Source organism: Topomyia yanbarensis, chromosome 3, assembly GCF_030247195.1.
Source record: "Topomyia yanbarensis strain Yona2022 chromosome 3, ASM3024719v1, whole genome shotgun sequence".
Lineage (NCBI taxonomy): Eukaryota > Metazoa > Arthropoda > Insecta > Diptera > Culicidae > Topomyia > Topomyia yanbarensis.
The window spans coordinates 78516946-78533041 of record NC_080672.1 but is presented as its reverse complement, the minus strand read 5'-3'; the positions used below and the strand labels follow the sequence as shown (position 1 = coordinate 78533041).

The 16096-nt window shown below is 36.1% G+C and overlaps 1 protein-coding gene across 1 annotated transcript in view; it reads right to left on the bottom strand.

Annotated features, from left to right (window-relative positions):
• The window catches only part of LOC131687018 (uncharacterized), a 111307-nt gene that overhangs the window by 26503 nt on the left and 68708 nt on the right, over positions 1 to 16096 (bottom strand). The window contains exons 6-9 of the mRNA XM_058971051.1: positions 10336 to 10520; positions 9912 to 10247; positions 9697 to 9859; positions 6827 to 7245 (exon numbers count right to left, since the gene is read on the bottom strand). Coding sequence (XP_058827034.1) covers positions 6827 to 7245; positions 9697 to 9859; positions 9912 to 10247; positions 10336 to 10520 — 1103 coding nt within the window. The remainder of the gene's footprint in view (positions 1 to 6826; positions 7246 to 9696; positions 9860 to 9911; positions 10248 to 10335; positions 10521 to 16096) is intronic.

Genomic DNA, 16096 nt, shown 5'->3' with positions numbered 1-16096 from the left:
GGTTGTAGCAAGAATACTGCCAGGAATATACAATTATGTTCGACTCTTGTCAGAGTTTTGTTCGACTTTTGCAATAATTCTTTCCAAAAGATTGTGCGATGGTTTTGGTACTGATCCCTTCAGAATTCATTTCGCATATTACTCAGCTCCAGCCCGACAGAAAACTAATTGAACGGCGTTTACCGGAGGATTTCATGTTGGTTCGATTCCGAAGATTTTCGGAAATTTCAATACAAGTGGAAGTATCTTGTATTTCTGAAGATCGATTTATTTTTCTTGGATTTTGTAGATCCAAAATGGAATCTATGTTTCTGTTAAGGTATGGACTAATTTGAAGAGCGAAATAAATTTGGTGATAGAAATGCTTAAATTGTTAATTTTTTACAGATATAGAAAATAATAGATGGGATGCGCCTTTTTTAAATTTTGTTCCATTCGAGCCGCCATGACATCACCAAATCACCACAAAATTTGCTTCGGAGTTCAATATATGGGAGCTGTCAAGTTGTCCCCGGGCTGGTCACAGCTGCCGATTGGCACATCGTATACTTTCTTTGCTCTGGCGTGTGCAACCTTGTGTGTACCGGCAAGCCGATGAACGGTGATTGATGGAATAAAGGGTCCGATTAGCTCCGTACGCTCATTTCGCACAAAAATGGTGAGCGTCTTGAAAGTATCTGTGTTTTAATTCAAACAAAAATCACTTCATGAAATAGGATCATCAAGCTTTCCACAACACTTACCTGTTATTTTTTCATTTTTATTTGTTGCGTTAATCGCGGTTTTACCATTACACCGAAGACCCGTTTTTATCACCCCCATTGGTGTATCTTTGACTGACAAAATGGGGTCAATAACAAAACATATTTATTTATTTTCTTTTTTAAACCGAAGCTGTTAAAATATTCAACGTTAGTCCGTATACATTGCCTCATAATCCTGGCTGGCTAACGAAATCGGGTCGAAAAACTGCCAAAATGGAGGGCTGATAAATGTTTTGAGGATGGTAAAAAATGGAACACGTTGTATTTCTTTTTTTTTAAAAAAAAAACAAAGAATTAGATTCAACTGTTAAAATTAATGTTTTAAAATAGGGGTTCCACAAATATGTACGACAGTCAGAGTCTTCCGATTTTCTGTGAAATCGAGGGGGTCCAAATTACTCCCACTGTCTTAATAGCCCCGGGTCCTCCTATTTATATACATTATTTCTACGGTTAAGTTGAAATGTAATTTATTTTCTAGTCATGGAAAGGTCAATTATTTCACAGTTTGAATTATAATGGCGCATTTATTGACGAAGCTTTTTTTTAGCATAGTTCGTACTAAAAGATTACATTTTATTTGCGAAAGTGATGATGCGGATTATCCACGTTGAGAAATAATGTCGTTGATAAAGCAAAACATTCGCAGCGTAATTATTCGTGAAAAATAGCAATTTTTAATTCAAATGAGTAAAACACTTCTTTAATTGAATTATTATCTCGAAAACTCAAAGTAGGGGTTATGTATTTTTTACATAGATTAATTCGTTAATTTATTTTTGAATGACAGCTAACACCGCAAACACCGGATATGAATCAAACCGGAAGAAGATTTCAATTAAGTCATATTAGAATATAATTGGTTGGTCCTGAAAAGGATCCGTCGGTTTTAGGTTTATTGTGGTAGTTGCAATTTAGGCTTGCTCATCATGAACCCGGCGGACCAGTTGGATGTCTTTCGGTATTCCACTCGCTTGGTGTGGATAGCGCACATATTGGTGAAATGTCAACAGTATTTTCTCATAGAATTTCTTTCCGGGAAATAGCTTTCCAGGGAAATGCGCAAAGTTAGAAAATCATCAAAATCGACTTACTTGGAGATTCAGATGAAAATTTACCGCACAAGCGGAAGGGAAAAACTTAAGTGTACTCTAATTCATTGCGGTTATATCTATGACATAACTCATCCATCTTTTTTCATGAAATTTATTGCCACCCTATTACATACCTTTACAAAGAATAAATTTTTTACCTCTTAAAGCAATTCCAGTAAAGTCGGGTTTGCACAACAAACAACATATGTCCGCACACATCCCGTGGAAATCAGAGCATCGCACATATGAGTTACTAGAACAAATACCGGACCAAACACAAAACGTTTTTTATTCAGTTATAATTTGTTTACAAACCTGCAAGCATGCTCCATATTGTGGTACCTTTGAGATAATGTCTAAATAATGCTAAATAATTTACCAAAGGACGCAAAAATATGATTGATTTAGTTTTCGATAATAATACACTGAAAACAAAAATTCAGTTTGGACAAGGAAAAGTTTTCTTTCAAATAACTTTTTTCCTTGAATGTGCCCAATTTGAATTTTTGACGGTAGGTAGGGAACATAATTACCTATCTTGGAACAAAATTTCATCCAAATCAAAGATGGTTTTTTTTTGTAAATCGACTTTAAATTTTTAAAATCGATTTTTTTCAGTGATGGATTCGATGAAGAATTTCTTAAATATTTTTGTTCAAAAATTTGACTAATCTTGTGAAAATCACTCCTACAACATTTTTGTAGGATTTGTTATTTTTAGACTATAGCCATTTGAAAAAAAAAATGGTAAAAAAAGTTTGGCCCTTTTCAAAAAACAGTCTAGATCATTTTTGGAAAAACAAAGCGGTTTTTTGTGACAGTCTTCATGTACAGAAAGTTTCATTAAAATCTGAGAGGGTGCTGCCAACATTTGTTCGAGTTGGCGCGAAATTCGTCTTATAGTTCATTTTTCGTTCCAGACATAGTGACTAAACTTAATAACTTTTGCGAAGATTCTTCCGTTATTTCTGAGTGCGCTGTTCCAATACAAATTTTCAAATGGGCGTAGCAGCATTTTAATTAGGATGAAAATGTGCTCAACGCCTTTCTCGGTATGCTGTTGCGAATTGTCGGCTCACCATCATAATAGGTAATAGCGCATCCCAGACATGCGGCTGAACTGCCACGGTACCTGTGATGACGACTCTCTTTCTCTCTGCGCTTGTTTCATGGTAACTATTTGTGGAACTGGTTCGCTATAATGAATGATTCAAAAAGTCAAGCAAAACTGCTAGTAGGTAGTATACCGCTAGGCGATTAATTCTAGGTACGAACAAGGCACATTGGGATAGCTAAAAATAATACTGCCAGAGTTGGAGTGTTCGAGAAAGTGTGCCAAAAATATGTATTTAATTCCGAACTATTTTATGAATCGCGTCAGCGTTACAACGGAGCAACTAGCGATTTTTGGATTTTTTTTGAGTTTTATTCAAAACATCGCTGCGTTGCTATACATGTTTGGACACCATTTGGAAACTTCCACAATAACGCAGCAACCGGAGCGAGGGTTGCTATTCGAGTGCGGGTGGTAGTTAAGTTAAGCTATTTGCATTGAACAGCAACAGCTTTGGTATCTGTACCAGTGATGCAAATTTTCATTTTCAAATGCCAACTTTCAGTTCAATTCACACCAACTGTGATTCAAATTCAAAGCCTCCCTTAATCATTCACTTTCAAGTTGGCTGGATTTTCAGGGATAAACCGTACACCGAGCTAAAAAAACTATTGAAATCCATAAGAACTAATTATGACTTTGCGCCACAAGTGTTCCGTATGGAAATCATAAGTTTGACTTATGACTAACAGGGGAAAAATTGCCATTGAGTCGCTTATGTATTTCATAAGTTATAGTTATGGATTTATTAGCGATTCTTTGATATTTCATACGATTATACTTATGAAAATCATCTTTATGAAATATGAATTTTATATAATAATTGTTATGAGACCCATACATCGCGATATGAAATTTATGGCTCGTTCTTATAATTGTCATACGATAAACTTATGATATTCATCAAATTTCTATATGCGTTTTATAAAAAAATGCAATGAAATTCATAACTATTCTTCATGTATATCTCTTTCAAGATCTCGAATAATGCTCTCTACAAAGTGGCTCTAACTAACAATTGGATGCTAGAAACATGGTTTAGGGTTTCTAGCATCGTGATTGTTAGTTTCGTCTCTAGCTATGCTTCCCGCCGCCACTCTGTAAGCAATTTCATACTGTTTTGGCCTTCAATATTAGTACCGTAAGGTACTCAAATGAGTTGAGCTTTATTCATAAATAAACAAGCGTGTAATCTATGACGAATGAAGAGCAAAAGATTTGAGTTCTACACTTATAAAAAATTCTATGAAAAAACTAAATATTGTTCGTCTTAAGAATTTTAATTCATTCTATATCCAATAAAGTTTAATTTTAAGTACATATACATAATTTTATGATCTACTAATGTTTATTTTTCTAGGCAATTCGCATAAAAAAAATCGTCATTGGGCCTGAAAAAATAAATTTCTCCTATTTCATGAATAGTGAACGATGATCCGTTTACTTCATTCATATTAACAATACTCATTGTTTCAAGTCTATTGACTGCTTCATATGCTAGAAAATTATCATCATACACTCCTAATTTCCAATTTCTGCATATTACGTACAATGTTTCCTTATGTTTGACAAACTCTTCTATTTCTAATAGTTTAAAAATTGAGTCTTGTTGTCTGAATGCTGTGATAAATTGCCCAATTTTAAATTGTGAACCTTTAAACTGAATTGATTGAGCAAACAAAACTATCTCTTCTACTTCAAAAGGACAATCTTTAGCAATTTTCAAATAGTAGGGACGTGATTTTAGGGAGTTAGCTGAGAATTGATCTTCATCCTTTAAATAGAAAAAAATTTGATGGTACAAGTCATGGCTGAATTGTAAGCATGATTTCATGCTTAATGTATATGCAATATTTAGACGCGATGAAATGACGTGAGCATATTCTTTAAACCCTTGATGCTTAGCTTCGCTTCTGAAGCACATCATTCGTTCAATAGGTCCACTTTTCGTAATTATGGTTGGATAGTGAACGAGAAAGTGTTGCTTGGGTTTTAGATTGTCTTTGAACAACATTTGATACAAATAGTTATGAGATTGAATCAAGTTTTTTAGATCTTTCAAATCACCTTCTGAAAACGTTTTCTGGAGTATTAAATCCACAGTTTTGACCAAGACTTTGCAAAATGTCCACACTGGATCGTCTCGTGGAACATATGGACCAACAATGAAAGTGAAATTTCTGCAGAATGCTTTCATTTCTGATGCGGTCATTCTTCCGCTAATCGTTTTTCCCTGCTTTTTTCTGTTATATACCTCTTCAAAATCGGGCATTCGACGTAAACCTACATCTGCAGACGTCTTTGCTATAAAGCTAATCCTTGTGTTTAAAGTTGTTTTACTTAGAAATTGTTTTTCATATATAAAATAATGAAGAGCTGAAAATAAACCGTATTTGCACATCCCGTTACTAAATAAATCGTGCATCCCATCAACACTAGGGTTATCGATTACATGGAAAGATACTAGCTGATTGAACGCCGAATCTCCAACAATTCCGGTCTCCGAATGTTTCCCAATGGCGACATCCTCCTCATAATTCACAGGGTTCCGCAAACATTCATCACACTCTACATTATCTTTCTGTAAGTTCAGTCTATGTCTGTGGCAAAAACGACAATAATAATTAGCGTTGAATCCACCCGACAATTGTAAAAGTGTGTGAACTCCAAGGTTATCTCCCTGAATTAAGCATAAAATGAATCGCACTTTGACAAATTTAGAATTTAGTTTGAAAATCAGTCCTTCATTCTCGAGATTCTTGAACGGATCAAGTAACTTTTCCACAAGTTTATTGACACCTGCTAGATTTATAGAAATTTTTCTGATAAAACCTGCAACCAGTATGTTACAAAGTTTTGATCTAAACATATCAGGAAGAGTCGGAAAGTTGTAATAGATTCCGCATACGGAATCTATCTTATTGTGTGAGCTTTGCGCGTCGTTAACTTCGAACTCGTCAGCATAAAGCCAAACTGGTAAGATAAAATTGTTATCGTCTTGAACATAGTTTGATTTAACACGCTTCTATACGGATCCATTCACGAAATGTGCTATTTTATTAGATTTTTCTAAACCATCTGTATATTCAAGTGTCTTTTCGAGAATATCACCTGTTTCGAAAAATGACTTCACTTGAAAACAGATTGGATTTAGCACCAAACACGATGCTCTGCTGCTCTCATTAGTTGAGGGGTAGATCTTGTTTTGTTCGAAAACGAATATTGCAGGTTTTTCAAAAATGTTCAATGTTTTTAAATGAGCAAAAAACTTGTAATCCGTATCAATAAAATTGAAAGCGGTCTTGAATTTTGTTAAATACTTATTCAACTCATACTTTGCTTCAATGCCTAGAGTATCAATATTCAGGTCTTGAATCCTCTCCACAGACCGTGTGAAAAACTCTTTGGTAGCCTTTTGAACATCTCTTACGTCTTGTCTGGTAAAGTTATTCTTTCGGTGCATGTCCAATGTAAACCGTATTGCTGATTGTTCAATGATTCTCAAATTATCGTTATGTACATCATTTTCGGCGGCAGTAGTAGCTGTATTCAGTCTAATTATTTTGGGAGGTACGACAGTCTCTAGTTCTGTTTCCTGCTTTTTGTTTGCTTCGTTAGATTGTATAATACATTTGTGGTTCCTAACGTGTTTCTTAAAACGAGATATGTTGGTAAAAACTTGAATGCAGTTATCAAAAGGACACTCAAAGCGATTGTTCTCAGGAAGTTTATGAACATTTTCTATGTGGTGTAAAAAACTATCTGTTGAAATATAATTGCTACCGCATCCAAAAACGTTACAAGAAATTATTCTATTGAGTGACATTTTTCAAATATACGATTAACTTATTTACAGCCATATAACTGCCCTGCGATGGCTCTGCTTCGTATACAAATTTCTCTATAAAAATCCAAACCAATTTAGAGAACCGAGAAACTGGTAACCCTAGCACCATTTGCAGTTTGAGTTGCACATCGACTCCACGCATAATAGTAGACAGCTCATAATGAAGTGTTTTATAAACTACGAAACACTGTCCCGAAGCAGTTTCCAATGAATCCCCAATCACGATCAGCTTTGGGGCCACAGGAATCTTTTGGTTCTCGTAAATTTCCAGTGTTTCTTGGAGTTTGATTTGCCCTAAATCTCTGCTGCCAGCCAGCATGAAGGTGTCCGATTGTGCGACCAACACGGTGGGTTTGAACCCCTTTGACGCTTTGACTGGAATAAGCACTGTGCTTAAAGCGTGAAGAAGATACAGTAAACGAATATCTGAAAAAAACAATAGAAGTCTTGTAAAGGTTTGTAGCAAATCGAGCAACTCTTATTGAAAATCAAACAACAAAGAATAAATAGAAAATCGCGACGATATTGCAGATGCTTAAAAAATGAGTTTCATGCATTTAAGGGTTAAGAACATTAGGCACCTAGAAGTTTAGCGACTTAGTCCGGTCTGACTTAACACCGACCACATGATCGCAGGAAGCATGGTAATGGACACTATTTTCGATGTGATGCGTTTACGTAGAACAAGAGAAACACGATTGTCGCTATTCGAGTATTACAGTAATACAAAAGTAAACAAACTGAGATTATCACTTCCCCACATTCTAAGCCTTTGAATGTATATCCTGACAAACATTCATTTCATTATTCGGTAATGCTGTTGAACAATGTGCGTTTGAATAACGAACAACCAATTGACACATCAACAGTGCATAAAGGCAATTTCATCATTTCATTTTCGTTAATTTTAGTACTGCTGTTACAATTATTTTAACTTAGTCGGCTTTGGCCCTTAACTAATGAATTATACCCTAATCCTTCTGCTAACATGCTCAATACCAGTAATGTTTCGATAAGAGGAACAAGAATATGCAGTTTCGTAATTCTGAACATTGCAGACAAAAAAGTGCAAGATTATTTTTATCAGAGCGGCGAAGTCAGCTATCTATATACTTAAAGGGTCCGATTGGAACTGGAGTACTTCGATGTAGGAGTCGGTGAAAAGAAATAGCCGAAAAGCCTTCTGTACAAGTTATTTATTTTTAAATAAATTTTTCACTGGAGTCATCATTGCAAAGCAAACTAAGCGATTTTTACCAACTTAAGGCTGTCATCTGTATAGCGCTGGTCAACATTTCATTACATTATTGAGGACGTTGACCGGCTGATCGTTCTTAAGGATGCGTTGATAAGGACTATATTCACACCACATAGTCCACGGTAAAGCATTGCATTTTGCTTGTTTGTTGTTTCAATGCAAAAGTATTAAATTTTCCTCTCTAGTCGTAGTTTTCCAAAGTACATTTTTCCTATGGAATATTTAGATACCCGGTACGTTGTACCTACATTTATTGATATGACGCAGAACTTGTGTATGTACGTCAGTACTAACAGCAATAAGCGTCTGCATCAATCTTATAGACGGATAGTCTACATCACTTACGGCCGATTTCTTCACCCTCGCTTAACGTTTAATCCAGGTTTAACGCTCTGGAAAACCCGATTTAAATGTTAAGCAAGTGTGAAGAAATCGGCCCTTAAGTATATAATTGTAAATCTACTAACTTTTGTTAACTGAATCATTGGGATTGCCTCGAGCAAGCAGCTCTCCAGGAATTATTTCTTTGGCATCAGGGTACTTTTTAATTAGATTTATCTAAGATAAATTTAAAGATGCATTAGTTATCTTAGATCCACGGATCACCGCACCGTTATCGGATCAGATAACAGGAACAAATCGAACCGTTAATTGGCCCCATCTTATCACCGAGTAGTGTAAACGCTGTCGATCAAGAAATATTTTACTCGTTCGATGGTCTTGTTGGATAGACCTGAAAGAACTCAAACTCGTCCTGATTTTACTGCACGGCGAAAGCAATTCTGCACTGGAAACGACTAGACATTTCCAGTTACGATCACTCGTTTTCTATTTTATAATTCACGCCATCAATAACACACTCCTAGAAACTGGTGCGGAGGGTGTTTAAAATTCCTTCTGAAAATCCAACAAGTTACTAGTTTGTCAATTTAGACATACATACATACCTAACACCAAAGCGAGCGCAGTTGTTTATTGTTGTAATTTATCTAATCAATTTCTAATATGTTCAAAAATCGAGTCCAACTACCAAAATTTGATTCTGAATAATTTTCTCTCTGAATCCCAGTTACAATTAAGCAATCCATGAGACGTTTCTGTTCAGCTGATTATCTTTCTTGTTTATTTCGTCTGACGTTACTCAGGTGGGCGCAACGTCCGACAAAATTGTCGATTCGGTCCAACAACAAACGAATCGGACTAACAAAAGTTGTTCGTCGGACGAGTTTTTCTGTTCGCAGGAGCAAAGCAAAACAAACTTGTTGACGAAACCCGATGTATCGTCTAATAAAAGACAGGACAAGTTAAATGTGAGCAGAAATCTAGCAAGCTTATTCAAATGGTCCTATATGGGAAATCCCGTGTCAAAACATCTAGAAATCGGTTCGGAATTCTGAATGATTTGTGAATATCAGTTCATGTGTAACAATGCGAATGTTGCATTAGAATTGAAACCATTCAGAATTCCGAACACACTCTTTACAACTTATTTACTGAGAACTCGGGAGAAGAATCCAGCAGATGGCCCGACGTAGTGTGAATAGTGCTCTATTTGTTTATTGTATAGCGTGTCAGAAGAGTGATTCATGAAATGTTTCAAACTAGTGTCAGTTTCTTACCGGAAGAATTTGCGGTGTTTCTTAAACCTTGCACCAAGCGCTTCGACGAAGAGTCCTTTCCGTTCTTGTTTACGAATTGTGCCACGGGTTCATATAGTGCCTCCCACTTTTGGGAATATTCTGCCGGGTTCCCCAAACCGAGCTTCCAAAAATCAATATCCAACTGAAAGAGAAACAATCTAATTGTGGTACTGATGATTTCTAGATTGCTTTACCAGTTGGTATCCAAACTCTTCTTGCAGCTGTGGATAGTCGTTGATCAACTGCTGCGCATGACCAAATTTCCGCAAAAATTGCTTCCTCGTAGGGAAACTGACTGCCCACAGCGAAAGTACGGTTGGCCAAGGGGATGTATTTAAGCTGAGCCACTGCACTGCTGCTTGTACTTCAGCCGTTTGTTCACAAGATTCGATGTTCCCTTCGATTTCGGGAGCGGTATGCGTTTTCTCTTTATTGGCTCTTTGACGTTCGGACTGCTTTATATAATTTATTCTGCTAAAGATCTTTCCGCCGGGATTCGTTCGGCCTGCTTTTGGTAAATAGTACGTCTCCTAAAATATAAATTTTGTTGAATGTATGTTATATAAAAATTCATTCACTCATTGCAAGGAATTATGTAATATTATCGTTACGTTTTACCTTCGATTCGTGAGTGAAGACGCATACGATCACGTCGCTGAGGTCACTCAATGTTTCGACGGTAGTTTTACGCCCCAGGGATATGTGAAAGCGAGCGACCGTATCGACAACCAGTTTCCGCCCTGCGTCGGAAAGAGTGTGCGTTGTCGCGTGCTTCAGAATCTGTTTTCCAAAATCGGTTTTCTCTAACAGAACGCGTAGATTATGCGGCGAAAGAAAACAAGATTTACCGTGTGTGACAGCTGGGTATTCATCTACTTCCTAAAAAACAAATTACGTAATAATTCGATAGCCATACTATTCGTTTTGTGCGAAGGATTCCAAATATTGGCTTGAAGAGTAAAACTTAAGTACCTTGCAGTCGGCGGTACTAGGGTTAGAGTCCCTAGCGGAACCTTGCGATAGATCCAGTTCATGCGTGGGCGAGTTCCGGTTCACATGTACTTCCGCTTACTCATCTTCGACGAATACGATGTTTTCCAAATACTAGGAAAATAAAAAAGTGGCAGTAAAAATGAACGTAATGAAAATGGACGCAAGGGCCTAGTGGTTCAAGTTAGCATTCCGGCTCCAGTGATACATCCGATTATAATTAGAATTGGGTGTCGCTGGAGCCGGAATACTAATTAGAACCAGCATTCCGGCTCATTTCCCGGCTGAACTTATTGGATGAATTATACTTACATTTTTCTTCCGCCAATTTGTAACCCAGTGCCAAACCAAATCGAATGGAACAGAGTGTTGTTCCGCTATTGACCTGAAATTTTCTTCCTCAAAAGCTATTAAATCTCTTAGTTGCAAATTAGCACTTTGAAAAAATTGCAAACACGCTTCTGACGGTGCGTTTGCTTCGAAATCTGCAACAAGTTGATCTTCGTTTAAAATAATGCTGCCTTCACTTTCCATGGTTACGGTTGAACTGATTTCATGAGGAAAAATTATGACATTTTCACAATAATGAGGTGTATGAAAATCTTAAGTCGCATCTATGAAATGCATACGTCATACCAATGAATTCCATAAGACGTACTTATGAAATCTATATGAGTGTGTATATAAAATATAAGTGTTTTATGGAATCGTTATTAGGTTGATTCATAAGTCGTGACTTATGAAATTCTTAAGTCTTTTTGCTTCAGTGTATACCGAGATAAAATAACTAATAAATTCCATAAGAATCACTTACGATTCGGCGCCACAAGTATCCCATATCAAAATCATAAGTTTGACTTATGACTCGGAGGAAAAAATGGCCATCGAGTCACTTAGAATTTTCATAGGCCATGCTAATGAAATTTTTAAGCCATCTTTATACCTTTCATGCGACTGTGATTATGTAAATCATCATACTTGAATATAAATTTAATAAATGAGATGTTATGAAATCCATAGATATATCATATGGCGCTAGTTCGAGAAAATATTAACTCAGCATATTTTTCATTTCAAAACATATTTTTTATTTAAACGAATTAATTCACATGAATAAGGAGCAATTATCTCTAGTTTGATGTTTTGATTAGTTTGTGAAGTCTCATAATATTTCCAATAAGCTGTAAATGAATGGAAAAGGAGTCTTGAAAGTTTGAGAAAATTTAATACATTTCTTATGAAAGTAATGTAAAATATGGAGCAATGAGTTACGAAGAATATTTACTTACATTTCATTTCCCCAAATTTGAAAAAAGAACATTAAATTCAATCCACTTCCAAAAATGCCTAGTTTCCTATTTTCACTGATTCCATATGGTAAAATTATGACATTTGCACAATAATACGATTATGAACATCATTACATACGTCTATAAATTCCACAGGGCGAACTTATGAAATGCACGAGCGTTCAATGAAATCAAAATTGTGTAGCTTCATAAGTTACAACTTATGAAATTCTTAAGTATATTTGAGTCAGTGTACGTCTTCATTTCAAATTGCTGCTTTTTCATTCACCAAAGTTGTCATCTGCTCTGTAGAGGCAAGGTTAGGTTAAATGTTGACATATTGTGCGTTTTCAAGCTTACATGAACAGTAAGAAGTATGTTCAGAGTAGTTTTGCTTGAAAAACCTAGTCAAAAGCTCAGAAGAGAAATATTTACAGGGTCAATTAAATTGAAAATGAATGGAAAATGATTGACCAGCTCAGCTGTTTGAATGAATGATGCAAACCAGCAAATGCGAATTGAACATAGCAGGGCATGATTTGAGATTTGTTTTTCCATCAAGTTCAAAACAACCAGTTGAAAATTTGCAGCTCTGGTCTGTACACTTTGTACGCAGGACTACGAAGCATTATGCGCTGCATTATTAAATACCTCGCAGGAGAATCAGCATTGTGATCCTAGCTAGCGTTATTTTTGAAATACATAATGAATTCTTACGGTGTTTATTTAGTGCATTGTATCTTATTGAATCAATATTATCGATGAATGGAACATATACGAGTAGTTCTTAGTAGTTTCCTTGAGGAACATCTTAAATAATTTCTGTTTATTTTTGCCAAATTTTTCGCCACTCTCCACGCATACTAGGAATCGGATTACACAAAAAATCAAAATTCCACCTTCCAAACCGTGTATCCGAAACATTTTTCCAAAAAGGCGTGGCTTTCTTTACCATCTGGCGGAAGCCGCCTACAGCATTGTATACGAGAATACTATATCCTATTGGGAGCACCAGGAAGGTTATCAGTGAATTTCATCCAATTCCGACTTCCGGTTCCGGAGGTACGGGTTAAAGAGCGCGGTCACGCATGAAATTCCCATGTCAATCGGATGCAACAAGTTAACTATAAGATTAAAAACTTCATAAAATGTGTTCTGAATTGCTTGGTTTTATAGCTTCAGCTCACTGATGCCCAATCAAATCCACATTGACCACTCTGGACACATTCAGCGCAACCGGAAGCTTCGGGAGAGTGGGTAAGTTTTGGAATTGAATTTACATCTGCATCTCAGAAATGCCTTATTCGATTTTCTCAAATTTAATCTCAAAATAAGGCTACAATATTAACTGCTATTAAATTTTATTGGAATCCGAGTTCTGGTTCACGTGTTACGGGTTGAAGTACGCGGTTCCTTGTGAAACTCCCAGATAAATCAGTAAAATTATTATATCTGAATGAGGCAAAACGAATTGAGATGAGTTATAAATTGCTTGAAATTGTTGATTCAGGCCACTAATTGCAAATCAAAATCTGTTTGACCACATTGAGAACCACTGAGGATTCCGAAAGATTCGAGGACCATGTTCCGAAATTAAATTTACATCTGTCGTTCATATATTGCCGACTCGATTCTCCCAATCTTTGTCTGTAGTGTATTTCTTCACCCTCGCTTAACTTTAAAACCAGGTTCACTTTTGCTTTTTAAACCTGGCTTAAGCGCTAAGCGAAGGTGAAGAAATCGGTCCATAGCTACATAATTAAATATTATATTTTTATTTTGAAGTAGAATACTTCTAACGTTTCAATATAGGGTTCCCGTTTCAAAATTTTCTGCCGATATTTTATCCGATTTTTTAAACGTTAATATCTGCCATTGTACTGAATGAAAAAATAAAATTATTGTGCTATCTGATTGGAAATATGTACAACAATTTTGTATCCAATTACGTAGGATGTACAATTATTAAAAATAACGGGAATAATGGATTTTATGAAAGCAGTAAGCGTTGCAGGGACTGCCCCTTTGTCATCGAATGAACTGGGAAACATTTAAAAAATCGATCAAAAGAAAAATTCGTTAGTTTGTGTTCTGACCAGTGCGGTAAAATATCAATTTCAAACGAAAATATTCGTTTCAATGGAAACTGCAAGTCTTTCACTGTAAGCATTCCATCACTATATCAGTTGATTTCTGCTGCTGTCTTCGTTTGAGTCACTCAGACTTCACTGTCAATTGAATAACAGGTTCTGGTCATCTGACGTTTTTTACCTGGCCTCAGCTAATGGAAGTGAACCATTCCAATGAACCACTCACAAATGAATATGAATGAGCCACTCACCGACATGAAAATAACTCCGACCAACACGCTCATCCATAACAACTCAAATTTGAGTAGCAAGTCACTCAATTTCATTAAAAGTGCACATAGTCAAAAATTGAGCTTTCCTCGCTTACTCAGTTTTGAGTTTGGGATAAAAATGTCAAATTTGAGTACATTTTACTCAAGAGGGAAATACAGAAAATAATCATTCAGCATTTTTAATAAAAGTACAAAGACATTCAGTGGCATTTCAAATATCATTTACCTGATCCTCCAGACCGTTGTCCAGGTGTTTGCGATGTTCGGGAACTTAATCCAAGGGTCGTTCTCTACATCTATTTCATGCCGATCGGCATCTTGTATAAATTGCCGAAACTACACAAACACAACTGGAAGTAAAATTTGAAAGCAAGCAAAACTCAATGAAACTTACCTTCTAGTTTGATGAGCGATCATCGGCTTTAACTTCAGGCTCTTTTTAAAATTTAAATCAACACCTAATTCCGCACACATTTTTGAGAGTATTTTTTTCACTCAGAACTTTGAAGATTTTGTGATTACTCAAGAAATGAGTTAGTTCTACTCAAATTAAAACTCATTTTTTGACATATAGCTATTATTTTTGAAATTGAGTGCTACGAACTCAAATTTTGAGTAGTTATGAATGAGCGTGAAGATAATAAATCTCGCGTACTTTTTGAAATGGACCTATGTGCAAAAGAGAGCTTCTCTTTGTTCACTTTCTCTTTCGATTATCACGGCTTTACCATTAATCATTCCAATGATGTTCCAGTACATATGGGAAGAGAATAATTTCGACTAGCATATTATGCAAAGAGTTAAGCAGCAAACGCTAATGTGATCGTGATATTAGCGGAAGAGAAAGTAAACAAAGAGAGGCTCTCATTTGCACATAGGACCTTTTCAATAAGTTTGCTTGAAATACATACAGGGTAAATGCTAGGATAAGACGAGACGACTCAAGACGGATACAGGTAGGAATATTTTTTCTCTGTTTGAGTGAGGTTGTCATTTTTTTCAATGAAGCTGATAAATCAGGAGGATATGAAAAAGAAAAAAATTAACAAATGTCGCAGTGGGCTAATATAAGTTTTGTTTTGGTTTGGTTATAATTATTTTTTGTTAGTAGTTTCGATACTAAAAGTGTCCATAAGTAATGGAATCGGAAAATCCGAGGTGAAACCCGGCCTTTTCTCTCTTTCCATCATGCGCCAAAGAATCGGGATGCTCGTCCGGATTATCATGTTTACTACCAGGGGACCGGCGGCCATGCTCAAATTTACAAGTATAAACCAAATACACTCAAAAATTACAAATGTTCCGAACCCTTCTTTCTCTTTATCTTGGAGTAGTTGTCTCTGTATTTTTAGTTTTCTTGCCTTTCTTGTACCCTGCTGAATAATTGTTGACAGATGACTATTGAGTTCTCGACGACCGGTCTCACGAACACTAATGCAGTTTCCTGGTTGAAAACAATCCCATTTACTTTTGCCGTCTTTGCTTATTATTTTCCACCAGCTTGTGATGTAGTATTTGTGCCATGTGGCGTGTACGTACATGAGCCGTAGAAAAGTCTATGCAGCTAGCGAGGTTGACAGTGCAGCCAATTTCTTTGTCACATTAAGGTATGTTGCTATAATACACATAATAATGACCGTTTTATTAACATACATTTCTCCAAAATGTATCTGGAACTAATTAATCCAATATTTTTATCACATACTACATGTTTTTAGCAAATTTGGCCAGGCTGTTT